The sequence below is a fragment of the Alternaria atra genome (assembly GCF_907166805.1).
Source record: "Alternaria atra isolate CS162 genome assembly, contig: 25, whole genome shotgun sequence".
Taxonomy (NCBI): domain Eukaryota; kingdom Fungi; phylum Ascomycota; class Dothideomycetes; order Pleosporales; family Pleosporaceae; genus Alternaria; species Alternaria atra.
The window spans coordinates 4,609,713-4,627,545 of NW_025091323.1; the positions used below are offsets into that span (position 1 = coordinate 4,609,713).

General features: G+C 50.8%; 5 protein-coding genes across 5 annotated transcripts; 3 read left to right on the top strand and 2 right to left on the bottom strand.

The window, feature by feature from the left end:
* Positions 1-572: 572 nt before the first annotated feature.
* ALTATR162_LOCUS6604 (uncharacterized protein) lies at positions 573-1,613 on the top strand (the record flags this gene model as incomplete). Its single annotated transcript, XM_043314226.1, has 1 exon — positions 573-1,613. One exon carries the CDS (start codon positions 573-575, stop codon positions 1,611-1,613), a length of 1,041 nt encoding a protein of 346 aa, XP_043170161.1.
* A 1,089-nt stretch (positions 1,614-2,702) lies between these two features.
* Positions 2,703-7,974, bottom strand: ALTATR162_LOCUS6605 (uncharacterized protein; the record flags this gene model as incomplete). The annotated part of the gene is made up of 6 exons (XM_043314227.1): positions 2,703-2,797; positions 2,836-3,889; positions 3,935-4,069; positions 4,118-4,816; positions 6,094-6,577; positions 6,629-7,974. The coding sequence occupies 6 exons, from the start codon at positions 7,972-7,974 to the stop codon at positions 2,703-2,705; spliced, it is 3,813 nt and encodes a 1,270-aa protein (XP_043170162.1).
* Positions 7,975-9,333: 1,359 nt separating this feature from the next.
* On the top strand, positions 9,334-12,259 carry ALTATR162_LOCUS6606 (uncharacterized protein; the record flags this gene model as incomplete). Its single annotated transcript, XM_043314228.1, has 3 exons — positions 9,334-10,882; positions 12,064-12,077; positions 12,137-12,259. 3 exons carry the CDS (start codon positions 9,334-9,336, stop codon positions 12,257-12,259), a joined length of 1,686 nt encoding a protein of 561 aa, XP_043170163.1.
* Positions 12,260-12,716: 457 nt separating this feature from the next.
* Positions 12,717-13,813, top strand: ALTATR162_LOCUS6607 (uncharacterized protein; the record flags this gene model as incomplete). Its single annotated transcript, XM_043314229.1, has 4 exons — positions 12,717-13,036; positions 13,128-13,232; positions 13,310-13,399; positions 13,501-13,813. 4 exons carry the CDS (start codon positions 12,717-12,719, stop codon positions 13,811-13,813), a joined length of 828 nt encoding a protein of 275 aa, XP_043170164.1.
* Positions 13,814-14,177: 364 nt separating this feature from the next.
* On the bottom strand, positions 14,178-17,349 carry ALTATR162_LOCUS6608 (uncharacterized protein; the record flags this gene model as incomplete). The annotated part of the gene is made up of 3 exons (XM_043314230.1): positions 14,178-15,207; positions 15,259-16,783; positions 16,833-17,349. 3 exons carry the CDS (start codon positions 17,347-17,349, stop codon positions 14,178-14,180), a joined length of 3,072 nt encoding a protein of 1,023 aa, XP_043170165.1.
* Positions 17,350-17,833: the final 484 nt, after the last annotated feature.

Below are 17,833 nucleotides of genomic sequence, written 5' to 3' on the forward strand. Positions count from 1 at the left end.
CATCGCTTTTAAAGCATCTCGCACACAAGCACTTCTTTCTCTTCATCGAGTGGATGTTGAGTAATTTTGCAGACCGGATGCTGTCTATTCCCTGTGCTGTCTCCCATGAAAGTTCCAGTTGCCGAGATGCGGGTCTGGCCTGTGCATCTAGTCTTTACTCCAGTGTACTGAATGTTACTCCGGATTCAATTTTTTTTAGCCTGTCATTGCCCACCGGTCATCGGATAGTTGCGCATTGGCATCCTGGAGACAAGGTTGGGTCGGCCTGTGGGTCTAACGCCGAGCGGTGGGTTCACAGGCGAAGAATGGGTTTATTGCCGAACCTCCGACGCGCCGCAGCGCGTCCGCATTATCCAGATCTCAGCGCCCGCGGAATCCGACGCTTGCATGAGAACCATTAGTGAGTTTCTCTACCAGGGGCGCATGGCTCAGGTTCACAACTGATGACGACATCAGTGTGCGGATTAGTGTCTACCTATTACGACACATCCGCCGGAGTACTCCCTAAATGCAAGCGCATTCACATTATGACCTAGAAGACTTGCGACTGTCTCTAGCCCTTATTCTGTAGGATGGTTTTAAGACGATCAGCGAGAGCGGCTACACGTACGGCGCAACAGGCAGCGAGTAGTGCAGTGAAAAGGAGGTACTCTGATTCCTCGACCAGTGACGAGACCCTCAGCAAGCGCGTCAAGAGTCAAGCAGCAAGCCGTTCTGTAAAGAAAGTTGGTACGGCACAAGGTTGGGAGCAGAAGCGGAACAAGGATGACCAGACCAAGAGTATCAAGCCGGACAGCCCTGAGGTAGATGACGAGGCTGGAGCGGAGAAGAAGTGGAAGTCGTGGTCTGCCCACGCGACGTCAACACCATACCCGAACTTCGCCCATCCTACGAACCGCGAATGCCAGCTAGCATATGATATCCTTTACAAACTCCACAATGACGCCGTGGAAGCTGAGTTCGAGGACACGAACACACCGGAAACGATCCCGTTCGTTCTAGACGCTCTGATCGTCGCAGTCCTCAGTCAGGCCACGAGTTGGAGCAATGCGAAGCGCGCGATGGATAGCATGAAGGATACATACGGGTCCATGTTCGCCTACAATCAGATACATGCAGGTGGACCAGAGAAACTACAAGAAACTATCCGCTGTGGCGGTCTCCACATCAGGAAAACTAAGATCATCATGTCCATTCTCGATGAAGTCAAGCGACGATACGGGCGCTGGAATCTCGACCATCTTCTGGATGCAACTGACGAGGACGCCATGAAGGAGCTTATGAGCTACAAGTACGTTGGCCCAAAGTCTGCTTTTGTCGTCTTGGGCTGGTGCTTGAAGAGGAATCGATTCACAGTAGACACACACGTCTATCGCATAGCTGGCTTGTGGGGCTGGAGACCGAAAGAAGCCACTCGTGAGAACACGCAATTACATCTGGATGCGGTGATTCCAGCCGATCTCAAGTTCAAACTCCACTTCTTTCTTATACAGCACGGACGGACCTGCGTTGCCTGTCGCGGCGGAAGCAAAGACACTAAAGGGTGCGAGGTACACAAAGAAGTAAAGCAACAGCTCAAGCAGAAGCCCCAGGGGTTAGATTCTGCATGCTAACGTAGTGATATACGTTGTGTTACGCCCTCTCATAATTCTGTAGAAGTATTCATTAATAGACCTAAAGCAACGCGGAAGACTGAAGAATTGGTGTCACTGTTGTGAATACGAGTCACTGAGTACGTCAAATCAAGTGACTACTGGATCGGCAACGTCAGTAGGCATACAAAAGCAGTGGTGACGCTATTCTCGACGCGGCCACTTCGAGGAGACTCACTGCGTGTCTGTCACTTCATACTCCATGTTCACCAACACAGCTCACTGCTGTTTCAGCCTCACCGTTGATACAAAAGGCTTATTTCCTGCGCAATCTATGACTTTCCTTCAGAAACTACCAAAGCAGTTTCTACAATATCAAAGCCAAACTGAAACTCCATAACGCGCACTTATCGCATCAATCCACATACAAAGATCGCACACAAAGCCATTTCGCATCACCAAGAAAACCACCTCCAGCTACTACCATAAACAACAATGTCATCACCAACATCCTCTTACACCTACATCTGCTGCAATCCCGCATGTTGTGCCGCGAACATCGTTCACAACGTTCCACGGAGCCCATATCCGCAGTTTCAGCACCAGTTCGTGTGCTAAAAGTGTGGCGCGCAGCAGTTGACTGGAATGTGGTATAAATGTCCCTATATGAACTAGATGTAAGACATACACTGACTTCGTACATGCGCCTTTTAGACAGGAGTACCACAGTACTACAGGTGAAGGATACAAGGGGTTCTAAGATGCCCGTGGGTGGATACGATAGGGTAGAAATTGGTGTCATGATTATGGGAAGGATGTGGTTGCAGAAGACACGGGGATTGAGGTTCGCAGAGGGACAGAAGGAAAAGCGATGTAGTTGTCACGATGTCATGAGAGCAATGAGAACACCAATTGATTTGCACTCGAATACCTCCCAGCTATCGGTATGACTTGTTGGGTGTCTGCGGCCACCAACTTGACGCCAAGCACGGGTGACCATCTATCTCTCTGAATGTACCCTCAACACCCGTATTAGATTGACGTGGCATGCGCGAAAACGCTGAGGCTTTGTGCGTGCTATCTAGCAAGACTGTGGAGGTTTTCGGTGTCTCAGGCCACCACCCAGAAGTTGAGCACAAGTTCCTCCCGGTGCTGTGGATGAAGTCCACAGGTCTGGTAGTCCAACTCGGAGCCAAACACGCATTCTTATGCTTATTGTCAAAGGTCACACTCTGCCTCGTACCTTCGTTCTGGCCACCCCTAAGCGGCAGCTCTTGTACTGCAAGGTATTTCCTCTGCCATTCTTGGCCCTTAGCTCCAGGATGCGGCATTCGTGTTTTGGGCGGGGGCTCAGTGTTGACATCAATCTTCTGTGAGAAGCTTCCTGTTTTATTCTCGTAGTCCAACTTCATAACCATTTCGCCGTCTTCGGCTTCGAAGCGCACACGTATAGGAAGCCAATCTGGTATCTTCTCTCCAGCCATAGTATCGAGAGCTTCCAGAAGGGGCTGTTCATCGACAACGGATACGTTCCACTGAATGTGTATCAAGTTGCATTGACCGATCACCCAGGCCTTCATGCGCTCGGCGCGTGATAGCTCTGTAGCAATCTCGGGGAGGATGTTTGGTGAGGCAGATCGTGATCGTTGGGTAGTGATTTCTCGTATCGTGCGGTGCCATGGGCCGATCGTCATCTGAAGCGGCGTGTGTAAGCGTAGTGTTACAAGTGGTAGATCTTGAGAAATAGAGTTTGCCCATCTTAACGACTTTGCGATATGTAGTGCGCTATCAATATCAATGGCTCGTAGTTGCTGAGGCGACGGAAGCAGCGATAATCCAGCCTCGATCGGGAAGTGTCGATATAACGTGTCCGCAAGACCGCAAAGTACCGTCTGCAACATCCAGTATCTTGTGCAGAGAATCATACTTCGTACTGAGTCGAACTCTAACGTATCAAGCATCAGGTCGGCGATGTCCGGCGATGGCGGTATAGATACAAAAGAAACTGATGTTTGCATCAGTTCAGATACATGTTGTGAAAGATCAATTTGTATCAGACACTCTAGGTGCGACATGGCGGTCGCAAGGGCACTCGTGTCGTTGGGGTTCGCGATGGCGTTCCGGATCAAGGATACCGCATAGGGGCACTGAATGAAGACGTGCATAATGGCCATCGATGCTCTTTGCGATGGCGATAGTACGATTGCGCTAGAGTCGATCGGTGGCGGGTATGTAGCTGACAAATAGAAATCGTTATAATATACGGACGTGCGGCCTGCCAACATCGCCTCATTCACCTATTGACATTAGCACCAAACGTTAGAGATGAGAAAGATACTCACATCGTCAATATAAGTGTTGTCGATCAGATCCCAGAAATGCTCATCATCAACCTCCGACACTGATCCCGACCTCAGCAGTTCGGCGAGACCGAATGCATGTATGGCGTGGTACATGGTATCCAGCCCCAAGAGAGCCTGGAAGTCATTAGTAAAACATCTACAGCTTACAGTATGCAAGCTCACCTCCGCAGCGTAGTGCAACTTTGTTGCTAACAAGACATCATACGTTGGTTTGTTATCCGCGCTCATTACAACGAGCTGAAGTTCTTTCAATGCTTTGGCTTTCGACGCTTTGGCGACCTTTCGCCGCGAGTGCATGTCATCTCGAAACGTCCCATAGCTATCAACCAAAAACTCAACAGCCAGGTCTAGCATTCTGTTTGAACCGATGCGCGAAGGTATGGACTGTATCCAGGTTCCCAATATCTCAAAAGGCTGCTTTCCCGTAGGGTCGGGTCCCAGCATACCAACATATCGGGCGATCAACGTGGTTTCAGGAGAGGATGGCTGGTAAGATATGAGGGCTGTCTCTTCCCGTAGCTTCCGGAGGTAAGCCTCAAGCGCACGTTGCTGTTTGTTTATCTTCTTCTTCGAGGCATGGCTCTTAAACTTCGAGCCTAGTGCTAGGGTCTGGAAGCAGCCTTGTCCGTCCTCCGTGTGCCTTTCGGTTGTAACACGGAGATCCAAAGACTTTGTTGAAGATAAGCCAGCGTCTTCACCAGAAGAGGTCAGGGAATATGTGATGGGTGCGGTTTTTGATTTTCCGTGCTTGGTCAACTGGACTGGGTCCTGCACCACAAATACCGAAGCTTTTCCGTAGGAGTAGGTACATGGTCGGTCTTTCTTCTTGCATGAGCTGCATTTGGGTCGATCTTCATCACACTGTACGTTCATTAGTTAAAAGATTATTCCATTCCCAACGGCTTTCAATTTCACTACGAGTTACGTTGCTTCCTGTCAGAGGGCGCCTTACCTTGACCTTCCGCTGACGACACGTGTCGCATTTCCCGGTTTGTGTCATGAGAGACTTTTAGTGATGACTATGTGGGTTGTATTTAGAACCCCAGAAGAGTCCAGATGTGCTTGCCGTTTGTTTTGGGAATGCTATGGTATGATGCCTGCAAAAAGCCGTTGCCTGGCTGACGATCAAATCAGATGCGGGAATATTTCCGCAGTGGGCAGTACGGTCGACCAACGCTCATGAATTGGAGATTTGCATGACCTAGAAACTCACATGACTATGCAGGCAGTCTTCTCAAGTGAAATGGCGGATATTGATGATTACGAAGGATGGCATCCGTACACCGCGGGTGGCGAATATCTGTGCTGAGATGGCGTGTCCAAATACGGCTAGTCTATGCTCTTGGCTCTTGCATTCAGCTAATAATATCCTTCTTGTCTTACACCGTCCTTTTTCGAAAGCTCTTACTATCACGATCTAGTTTTCGAAGAACTCGTACCGGTGCGTAAGACCGAAGTTTTTGTCGCTCTCGCGCCTGATCACTTTGATTCAACATCAGAAAAAGGCATAACAAGACGCTGCAAAACAGTGTTGTACAATGTTCTACATTCTACAGAACACCAGAACCAAGCCAACCAGTGCTCCAAACCCTCACCACCACATCACCACACCACCATTCCCACCCCAACTCAGGTATCCCACCGGCATCGAGCCACAATCCTCTCGACCTCTCCCATCCCCTCCCAGTCTTTCTCCCACACCACATCTTTCTCTCCACCTTCATCTCCCCCACGTTGCAGATCACCAACACCAAAAAGTGAGACTCAATATACACAGCTAAGCTTGTCCTTCTACCAGTCTTCGCGATCAAACCTAATGGATCTTAGCGCTGGAATCTGGGGTCGTACATAGAATTTTAAAACTTTGGAGATAGTGGTTTGCTAGGCTGTTCGCCTGAAGTGGTTATCTCCATACTCGACCACGGTAGAGATGGTGACTCTACAACGACCGCGGGATCTAAGCTTATCCTCAAGCAAAGACCATGTGCACTGTGTCTGCTGAGTACCACGGCTGAGTTGCAAATGCGAAGAGTCGCGAAGAGTCTTTATGTTGTATCGTCAGGTCTTCACGCGGTCTCCCTCCCGATGCCTGCCTTATACCGCGCCAGACACCTCTCCCTCGCAAATTTGTGCTCAACTACTGGCTCAGGATAGCCTTTCGCCTTCGCGGTTTGTGCTGCCTTCCCACCCGCAGCATAAGGATTATGTATAGCCGGCCCCTCCACATCCTCGAGCTCTGGTACCCACAATTTGATAAACTCTCCCTCTTCGTCGAACCTCTCGGACTGTATCCATGGGTTGAAGATTCTGAAGTATGGTTGTGGGTCTACGCCGGTTGATGCACTGAAGCCCCAGCCGCCATTATTTGACGAGAAGTCGCCATCTATGAGGTGCGTGAGGAAGTATTGTTCGCCGAGACGCCAGTCGAGCAGGAGGTGTTTTGCAAGGAAGGAGGCTGTGATCATGCGGAGGCGGTTGTGCATGTAGCCGGTGTGGTTGAGGCAACGCATTGCTGCGTCGACGATAGGATAGCCTGTGCGACCTTGGGTCCAAGCCTGGAAGTGTGCGTCATTGTACTCCCATTCGATGTTTGTGTATTCGAACTTGAAGGGCTTGTTCATGCTGAAGTTGTGTTAGCATCTTCGTAAGACTAGGCGAAAGGACCAAGCATACCAAACGTAGGGCCAGTGTACAAGGACATGCCGATAGAAGTCCCGCCATGCTACTTCTCCAATCCAACCTTTGACACCATCCTTACCACCATCAAGCTTCTTCGCACTATTGACGTCCCTTGCCATACGCACACTGGTTCGTGCCGCTAGCGTGCCAGCTGCGTGATGCAGGCTTACGCGTCCTGTACTGTTCTTAGCTGGAAAATTGCGCGTGTCCTTGTATTTGCCGATCTTTTCCACCAAAAAGCGTTCGAGGCGGTCAATGGCTGCGGATTCGCCTGCGGGCCACAGATGATGGAAACGATCTTTCTCTTCAGGGGTCAACGACTTGCAATCTGGAAGGTCAGGGACCTTGGAGTCAAAGAGCTGAGTGAAAGCTTGGCGGAATTTGGGAGGATTACGTTCAGGCATCGGTCGCTCGTTCAAGAGATGCGGATGGGCGTGAAGATATGCAACCCATGCCCGATACCAAGGGCTATACACCGCGTACTGCTTCCCTCCACCCGTCTTAAGACTTCCAGGCGGTACAATGCAGTCATCGTGTTGTGGTTCGAAGTTGATACCCTTCTCCAGCATCTTGCGTACTAAACGCTCTTCTCGCCGCAGCTCGTCAGGTTCATACTCCAGGTTGCAGAACACATTCTTCGCATTCCAATCCTCCGCCAACTCTACGAGTCGCTTTGTTACATTCTTTCTCTCCGGAATTGTCTCAACGTAGAGTGGGATGTCCAATTCTTCGAGCTCCTTCTTCAGTGAGTCTACGGAGCGCAGCTCGAAATCACACTTCGGCGGGCTGACCAGATGAGCTTCCCAGTCTTGTGGACTCATGAACCACACGCCTATTAAGCCCACCCCTTTCTCCTTGGCTAGTTTGGCAGCCTGTGACAAGCCTGTGTTATCTCTGATCCGCAGATCCCTCTTGAACCAGTGTACCACCGCATCGCCGGACTGCGCCTTACTTGCTTCCCTGATAGCTTGGCGCCTATGCTTTGTGCTCTCCAGCGTCTTTCCCAGTACCTCAATTGGCCGCGGTATCTCATTTGCATTGTACAGGGCGCATCGCTCATTACTCATCTCAGCAGGATAGTATCGCCTGTCAACTATACCTGCCCTCTCTTCCGGTCTCGAGTGATCAAAGCCTCCTTCTTCGTTCTTCACTGCCTGTCCAGGCGCCCCATTTTCAGTGTTTCTCGCTATCGCTTCTGGGGGTGGCGCGCCGTTTGTGAAGGCTTTCTGGAGGGGTTTGGCAATGCGCGAGCGCTTGTTGGGTGCGTCGCCGGATACATCGGTGTAGTTGTTTGCAGATGCCGCGTTGAGGGGAATGCTCGCTTTACGTTTTGGTGGCATTATGGCTAGACTCTTCGCTGAGAAAGTTGGGCAGGATGGCGTCGACCACAGATGGGATGTGTGTGTTCGTGTGAATGGGTTGGCGCGTGGGAGGCTGTGGATCTGATACCGCGCATGTGCGAATGTCATGCGTTTTTCGTAGTACCGGATGGACGTAAGACTGGAGGGCTCCTGAAAGGAGCAGAAATGAAGCCATCGCTGCTATGCTACCCTCGACGCGTTCAGCTTTCGCGTCTGTTTAGCACCGATCGGTGACGCACATGGTTCCTGAAACATGGAGGGTCCAGATCGATGTCAGATTAGCGAGCCAGCCCCTGCATGCATGCCTCAGGCTGCAGCTGCCACGCGAATTGTGCCATCGCGTACTCTTACTTCGTCTCTTCATCGCAAGGAACAATGAGCGTTTCTATCCTCGGTGGATGCCATTTGTTTACCTGATAATGCCGCCACCAGTACTGGATTCCGCGTGGTTTTCTCAATCTCCCCAACGACTTCTAGCGCGACCTTCCGGAAGATAATCATGTCTTCTGAACCGACTTTGCGTCCTGGAAGAGCATACGCGTGCTGCTATGGCTGAATTACGGATGATGATCGTCGATTTGGAGCCTAGCTAAGCATACTTTGAACTGATACATGCCTTCTACTACAGCACGTCCACGGCGTTGGTGCTTGACCGCGAGATAACTGTTGGTAGGTAATACTCGAACGTCCTTCTATAGTCTTGTACAAGCGAATCGGCTCATCTACTGCTTGTGCCAACTGCTTTGGCAAATGCTGGGGGAGCAAATCATGACTCGTAAATACCCGACATGGCTGACAACAGATTCGACTGCTATCCGTCGAACAGACCTTTGCCAGCTGTAGCTGACCTACAACCTCCTTCATGAACGGTCGGAGATAGCCTTGGTAATAGTGCGTCGTGTGCAAATCCTGTCGAGGGGAGTCTTCCGTTGAACGGACGGAGAGTACGATTTTCTAACCACCCCGCTCCTTGGACTTCACCGACGTAGCCCAAGTTTGCTCAATCTTGGCTTCCCCGCAGTTGCTCAGTCCTTTCAAAAGTGACATGGAGGCTCTTCCAACAGGCCCGGTTATGCACAACCAACCCTCTCCCGATCAGAGGTTCCAAGTCGGATATGTCCTTTTCATCCACGTATCGGACCGACTTCTTGCGATCAACCGTGTCATCTCTGAAAAGACTCTCTTCGGATGCCGTCGGCTTCCGCTGGATGATCACAGATGCCGTCGGCTTCCACCAGGTGAATAGAGATGCCGTCGGTCTCTACCAAATTGATATATATTTGATCTGTTTCAATTCATCTCTTGGCCCATATCAATCATATTCATTATTAGTTGCAGATGGCAAAGACTAATGTCCGATTACTGTTGTTGCATCTCTTGGCATGTACCACAACTGCTTCCACCTTCCGACCAATCGTCAACACAACAAATGGCACGCTTGTTGGGGTCAGGAACACACAATACGACCAGGACTTCTTCTTAGGCGTTCCGTATGCCCAGCCACCTATTGAGAATCTTAGATACAAACGTCCCGAGCCCCTTGCCCGCCCCTGGGAGCAGCGAGATGCTATCGAAACCGGCCCATGGTGCCATTCCGCGCCTCTAGTTCTGCCCGTGTTTTCTCAGACAGGATTCTCTCACGAGGAGAACGAAGACTGCTTGACTCTCAACGTTGTGCGGCCAGCCAGTGCCCACAACGACTCCAAGTTTCCTGTCCTTGTCTACATACATGGCGGAGGCTTTCAGGAGGGAAGCGGCGCGGATCAGAGATATAACATGTCCTTTTTGGTACAAGAATCGGTTAACGTTGGAGCACCAATCATCGGAGTCACCATCAATTACAGAATTTCCGGCTTTGGCTTCTTGCCTGGTAGCGTGTTACGCCAGTCCGGAGCTACGAACCTAGGATTGCACGACCAACGATTGGCACTGGGTTGGATCCAAGATAACATTGCCGCTTTCGGTGGTGATTCATCTCAAGTTACGATACAAGGCGAATCTGCGGGTGCGTTATCTATTGGAGCCCATTTTCTCGCGTATGGAGGACGTGACGACGGCCTTTTCCGCGCAGGCATAGTCCAGAGTGGTGGACCGGCATCAATCGGCCTGGCTATATCTTTGCAGGAACAGGATAGCCTCTACAACGACGTGCTCAATCAGACTCGCTGTATAGGCTCAAACGACACACTCGAATGCTTGAGAGGCACTCCTGTCGAAACGCTCAAAGCCGCTTTCCAAGGAGTATCGTACTTGCCTGCTCAAGACGGAGATATCGTTGTAGAGAACCCGTTTGGGGCCTTGAAAGAGGGAAGATTTATACAACGACCTATACTGTCTGGTACGAACACGAACGAAGGAACCTCGTTCGCTATCAGTGAAGGCCTAAGTGTAAACAGTACCACTGAGTTTCGAACAGCCATTTCAGGATATTTGGGCAAAGATGTAGCCAACACGACCGTTGACGCTGTTGTCGCTGAGTACCTTGAGCGATTGTCGCCAGGAGAAATCCAAAGTTCTCTCGGCATCGTGCTGCCTTCGCCCCGTCCGGATTACGGGGCTCTCTACGGAAGAGCCACCTTGTTCAGAGGAGATCAGCTCTTCATCGCTCCGAGACGCTTTGATACCAGTATGTGGGCTAAACACGGCATTCCTGCTTACAGCTATCGCTTTGATACTGTGCCGAGTGGTGTTTCACCCGAGACCCTAGGTGCTGCCCATTATGCAGAGATTCCTTTTGTCTTTCGCAATGTCAATGGTGTTGGACATGAACTCAACTTTCTTGCATCTAATGTCACAGAGGAACGCGATGAGTATCTCCAACTAAGTAAACGCATGAGCCTAATGTGGTTGAGCTTCGTCAACGAGCTCTCGCCGAATGCTCATTATGGTATGTGTACTTTGTTCTACCACGTTACAAACTGGTGTTAACGGAATATGCAGCTCTAGACTCTAATTTGACCTGGCCTGCATACACAAACAGAAGCGCAGTAAACATGGTGTTCAGGAGGAATGGCTTGAGTCTGGAAGAAGATGACTGGAGAGCTAGTGCGATCACTCACCTGAACAGCGCTTCCGCAGGCTTCAGGACTTAGCAAACAATGATCATTTGATTAGTGGATTTGATATCTAATCTATCGACGACGAAGTGATATGGTTTTCACCATGAGATTCGGAGTCATGTTTACCTACTAGTACAGATCATACCCATGCCGTATTCCGCTACATGCGCTCGTCCGGAATCCTTTTCACTCCGTTTGAATATAATCCCACGTCGAGTCCGTCAGACCCCATACGTAAGCACATAGAACGTGATACTGTGGTGACGAACACACACGTGTTGTGGTGACGGTGTGATCTCTAGTAAGACGGGAAACTCACCGGTCGAAAAAAGGACTAGACCTCAGCTGAGCCTTCTATTAATGATATAGAATTGCGAGAGATTGTGTGGTTGCTGGGTTTGGAACCAGTCAATTAGTTACAGTCAATTTACTAGTGGTTATATAAGCAGTAGCACAGACGAAGCCGTTAAGAACTTGGTGGCGGCCCTGAAACTGGGCTCTGCGTGCACCGCCATTGGCCCCCAATGACTTTTACCTTACGGCGAGGCAGACATGATTGGAATACGAGTCTAATTCCAGGACCAATGCCGTAGCTCCGCGAAGGCTCTCTATTTACGGCTGAGATAAGCCGCTGATGTCTGAGCGATGTGGGCTTCGGTGCTCCCAAGGACATGGATGTCGGAACTGGCCGCGGTAGAGGCGTGTGAGCAATAGGAATGATGCGTCACCAGGTATCGCGACAGGAGGATGGCTATTCGCGAGAGGTGATGAGAAGAGTGATAGCTAAGCGCAGTAACGGTGTTGGTGTTGGCACAAGGCAGTTGAGGGCAGGTCGGCAGGTGCAAGCCGCGTGTAGCGAACCTCAAGTGGGGGTTATCCATGCGCCATGCTGCAGTCGCGAACAGCCAAACATCTCCGATCCTGATTCCATCACTAATGTCACAATTTCCTCTTTCTCTCCATCTTCATCGCAGATGATTGAGGGCCTTATAATGGCCAACACCGCCAGGGTGGCGACCTATAGTAAGCCTCCCTCTCGGCCCTATGAGGCGTCCCACGAACGGAAGTTCTAACCGTACAAGCAAAACTACACCATGCCTGCTCCCCACGCACAGCCACTTGCCTATAGCATTGCTCAGGATGCGATCCGTTTGGTTCAAGCTAAAGAGCAAACTGAAGCCGACAATAGGAATTGGCTCGCCTGATATACCTAGTTCAATCTCCCGTGTTGCCGACGATGCTGCCTCGCACCTAGATACCGAAATGGGTCACTATTCAGAGACATGCGAGAAAGCTTGACTTGAGCCTCATCAGGCTTCCATCTGACTACAAACGCGTTGCTCCAATGACTTTTCCTATACCCTACTTCAAGCGGGTCACGGCCACCAAACATAGCCCTTGATCCGAACTGTACGTTCTGGCCGAGCTTCCAGCGTGGCTCTAGCGCGTCTTCAACTTGCAAACGACAAATCCTACTCGTCGATGAAGAACTGGAAAGGATCATGGGGCCAAATCGAAAGAGTACAGTGCTGCTGGCAAGGCAGTGACTTAGGTCGCGAGTCGGTAGAAGATAGCTGGTAAGGTGCAAAGCTCGTGCTGAGATGAGAGGCCTCATGTCGTATATAAGAGTCGGGATGGCAGGCCTTCCGGTCTATCAACAAGATGGAAACCATGAGGATCACCATTTCGCCAGCTCTTACCCAGACCTCTTCTCAAGCCAACTTCGGTGCTATGAACAATATTGAGCAGTCTTCTCTTACCGATTTACACTCTTCCATGGTTCTGCATGCCGTGTCTGTCATCGAAGCCCACGCTCTCCTTTTAAAAGTGTATAGGCTACTCTGGCAGTCCATACGATATCTTCAGTGCTCAAGTACAATGTCTTACCAGCCAAAGACATGCACAAACTCCACAGAATTGAGCACTGGGAGCGACACCCGTCAACATGGTCCTCCAGACCCAGAACCACCAGCTGCACCACCGTATGTATTGAGTCCTTCCTATCCAACGCCCATCTATCATTGAATGAGTCATACCAAGATTGTGACTGTTTCATTAACCATTTCCAATCAGAATCATCATCCTGTCCCGATCTGGTAAGGCACCTGCGCCCCACTTCCAGGTACCAGACCCTGCCGATCAGCAAGTCCGGCCGCAACCACCTACGTCATCCCCGTCGTACGTATGCACCCTTGCTTGAAACATCTGGTATGGTTTCTCTATTGTCTTTCAACTCCTAACTCTTTATTCTATAGGCTAGAAACCTCACAATACAACTCCCAATCTATCGACACTTCCTCGCGTCCACCCAGTAAACCTGAGCCTGAACCGCATCCAGCTCCACCGTAAGTAGACAGTCCTTCGTGAGTCGTGCACGCGACATGTCCCAGACCTACAGGATGGAGCAACAATTTCTGTGGAGACACAAATACTAACATGAGACCAGTGTAATTATCTTGAGCAACGAAAAGTCCGCCTCCCCCCCTGCAACCTCCGCGCTACTCGCCCTTCCCACCAAAACACACAATCCCTGTACAATGGGGTCCAAGGTCAGCAAAGTCAAGGAACAAGCTTCGAACGGCAAGCTTCAGCCCAGCCAAGAGCGCCTGGACAAGGAAGAGATGAAGGAGCCGAACAACTACTACACGCACCGCAGCAAGAGCATGCGTCGGAAAGCTGGCAAGACTGGAGCTGGCGTTGATGCTGGAGGTGCACAGGGTGGAACGGCTGGAGGCGCAGGTGGTGGTGGTATCGCATAAGAGCTCGATGTAGAGGGGCATGTGTTTGGATTACTGGATAATTGAAGGAGAAATAAAATATGCATGGGAGATAGGAGCAGATTGGTTACTACCGGAAGACAAGGGTATGGGTTTGGGCGGCGTTTAGGAGCATTTCTTTCTTCTTCTTTCGAAAGTGTAGCATAGCGATGCATTTGAATGAGGGCTTCACCTCTCAATCAATACACGGAGCACAATTCTTTTTGAGTTCTCTTCTCAGTCACTCTCGTCATGAATGCATGGTCACTCGGGAAGAAAATCGAAGGGTCTTTTGCGAATGAATACATTACATTACTCAAATCATCTAGCATAGATCAAGTCTTTGCCTATCCACTACCACACTTATCTAATACATGGTCGTGTTTCCACCACCGACGCGGTAACTCTCAGGTGGACCATTGTGGCTGTATACCACACCGCCCAGATCCAACACAACCTTCTGAAGGATGACGTTGGCCTCAACCAGCCAAAGCTTCAAGGTGTGCTTTCCGGGAGCAAGCTCGCCATGGTTAGTGGTGTTGTACCACGCGCTATCCGCAACAGCCTTACCCCAGCCAACAGGGAAGTTGGGCTGAGGCTGGTCAATGACAAACTGGCGACGCGCTTCTGTCTTGTTGTCGACCTGTGCGATGTAGGCAAGGGGTACCTTGGGGTTGATGTTATGGGTAGGGGTGAGGATGAGGGTCACGTTGAGACCCTTGGCGGAAGTCGTAGGCGTAAAGGTAACGAAATCGTACTCTAGACTGGGAGCACTTGAGGAGTCCAGACCCTCGGCAAGGCTGTCGGCGAGCTTGACACCAGATAGAGTGCGTCCGTACTTTGGCAGGACTTGGTAAGAATGGTCGGATGAACCCGGGGTGGTGCGTGTGTAGTGTTCTGCTTCGAACGCGAGCTGGCCCGCTGATTCTACGAAGCCGGCGTTGAAGTCTTCTGGGATGGAGGTCTTATTGACCATGACCATGACTTGGGGGTTGCCGCCTTGAGTACCGTAGTCAGTTGAGCTGGAAAAGTTCAACTTGCTTTGAGCACCGAAGCCGTCTTCGACTTTGCTCCAGTCGACGTCAACGTAGATACGGATATCCTCATCGTTGGGTTGCATAGTTCCTTTGACTTGAGAGAGCGTGACAAATGGGTCGGCGCTAATGTTCCATGAGAATGGTCCAACACCGCGATGGGAGATCTCGACCCATCGCTTAGGAGTGAAGGGAGTTATGGCGGGTAGAGTCAATGAGGATGCGCCGTTGCCGTGCCACATGTCATCACCAGGAATGGTGGCGTTGGATCCTTCGACTGAAACACCCATATCGCCTGCTAGCGAACGCTCCAGAGTCTGTACCCAACGGAGATCAGGGGTAGACTGGCGCATAGGTTGTTGCCTGTCATAAGATTAGTATGGAAGTATTTCTAGAATCTCGTGAAGAACGTACCAGTATCCTTGGTAACCTAGATGGGTTTGATCCATCATGTGATCCCACTTGCCGTTGAGTTGGGTGTGGTAGAGCTTCGTAAGATTGTGGTCCTTGTTCATGCCATCAATCACTCGCTGCATCCATCTGTTCGCGCTGTTACGACCCATTTGGGCGTAAATGATGTTCCTCGCGCCCGAAACCTGTACATCGACGTGGTTACCTCCAGCAAGCACGCGGTGCAGAATGATCTCGTAGAAAGCAGGTTGTTGCTCAGGAGATAGTGCAGCGTTGACTTCGTTGGCTCGTTCCGCGAGTGCCTCCCAGCGAGCAAGGATGTGGTCAGCTTCCTCGTAGTTGAGTACGCTGAAGGAAGAGGGCTCGACCCATTCGAACTTGCGCATGTTGGCGAGGAAGCCGTACTCATCCATGATTTCCGCGATGGTCTCGGCATGTTCTTCGCCAAAGTTGCGAGCAGCGAACCCAGTGAGCCACTCGGGGACGGACGACTCATCGTAAGAGTCCATGTCGTAAGCGATATCGAACCAGTGGCTAATGGCGATCTCAGCGGGCTTGATATCACCAACATTGACGATCCAGATACGGTCAGCTTCGCGGTCTTTGGCCAGTTTCATTTGCTCATATGTCTTCTGAAGCTGGATGGTATCCTGCCACTTGTAGTTACGAGAGTCACCAACGTAATCGAAGTGGTAGTAGACACCAGCACCACCGGATCGCTTCTTCTCGTCACCAACTGGAAGACGGCGGATGTTTTGCCAGTTGTCTTCGGTCCAGAGAAGAGTAACCCAGTCCGGAACCTGCATTCCAGCCTCAAAGTAGTCCTGGACTTCCTTGTACAAGCACCACATCTGGGGAACTTCGGACGCGTTTCCATGGATTTTGTTGAGAATATCCTGCTGGGCATCGACAACAGCCTCAAGGACCGAGGTTTGAACATCGGCGGACATTGCTGTGTCGTGGTATCCACGCATGCCGACTGTGACAACGTTCTCATACGGGGCAGCACGCTCGGCACCCTCGTAGAAGTAGTCGTAGAGAGTCGCGTTGTTGGTTGCCCAAGACCAGCCAGACTCAGCACCTTTGGCGACCTTGCTCCATTCCTGAGTGGCGCGAACCATGGGCTCGGTATGTGATGTTCCCATGACAATACCGTACTCATCGGCAAGCGGCTGGTTGCGTGCGTCATCTACGTTGAACATACCGTTCCACATAGCCGGCCAGAGATAGTTGGCCTTGGACCTGAGCAGCAGTTCGAAAACCTTGGAGTAGAACTGTGCTCCAAAGGGTGCGCCATATGGAGACAGGGGATAACGGTCATTTGCCCAACCAGTCAGAGCTGGCGCTTCGTCGTTGATAAAGAACCCTCGGTACTTCACGGATGGTGTCTTCTGGACTTTCGTAGTTTGGAGGAGATAGATAGACTCGTGTTTCTTCGCGGGTACGTCGGCGAACCAATGCCATGGGGACACACCGATTTGCTCAGATACATCGTAGATACCATAGATGGCACCACGGCGATCGCTGCCTATGCGGAGTTAGCATCTGAAATCGATAAATAGTCTCGATATACATACCAGCAATGACAAGTGCGTCACCAGTCATGTTTCCAACATTGTGTACCACAGCGCTAACGTAGGATTCCCATTGACCCTCAATCTCGCTGACGTCAAGCTGTCCGCTTGAAATCAGGTCATCGATCAGACTTGAGTTACCAATGGTTCCCACGATAATAGTTCCTCCGGTCGAACTTGAGGCAGCACTGCCGCTAACACTCCAATCTTGGCTGATGCCAGTGACATTGAAAATCATCGAAGCATTGGCTGTCGCCGTTCCGGAAGCTGTGAGTGTGCCATTGGTACCGGTAACACGCCCAAAGTCGATAGCAAGGTCGTGAGCGGCGCGTAGGACACCGGGCCAATCCGCAGCATCAGCGTGGATACTGACTGGAGAGCCACGGGAGGCAAGAAGAGTTCCATTGCCGCCTGTGGTTGTCACAGTCGGCTTACGGAAGGCTTCAACAGCAGAAGCGGATCCAGCAAAGGCGACCGAAAGCGAAAGGGCGCCAACGATGGTGTGTGAGAGGAGCTCCATGATGCTTGGTCAGTAGTTGAGCAACGTCCTGAACAATGTCAAAATGAACGCGGAGACACCCTGCTTTTGAATGCTTCCCCAAACCATCGCCCCGTGATAGACAACCGTACCCCATAACCAAGATTCCCCACCAAGCTATCCCTTTAATCAACTAGTCATAGTGCACGTCGTAAATCACTTTCCTGTCGAATGCCTAGTATGACTGCAAATCCAGGTACGCATGCAGTACTGGCCAACGGCCCGATATGACTTACCCTAGTCGTTTACCCCAGCCGGGACCGGTTGTACTGCATGGCTAAATTGAAGTGACGTATAGCAGCCAGTCGCATTTTAGCTGCAAGACTTCTAGAAGGGCAGTCAATGTGTCTTGGCGGTAAGTCTGGGTACACGTGCAGCATGCAAATATCCGGATCCTTGTAAGACGCATGTAAAGTCGGTATGGGTGAGGATGCGCGATTGATAGATGCTGGACAGGAGTCCAGAC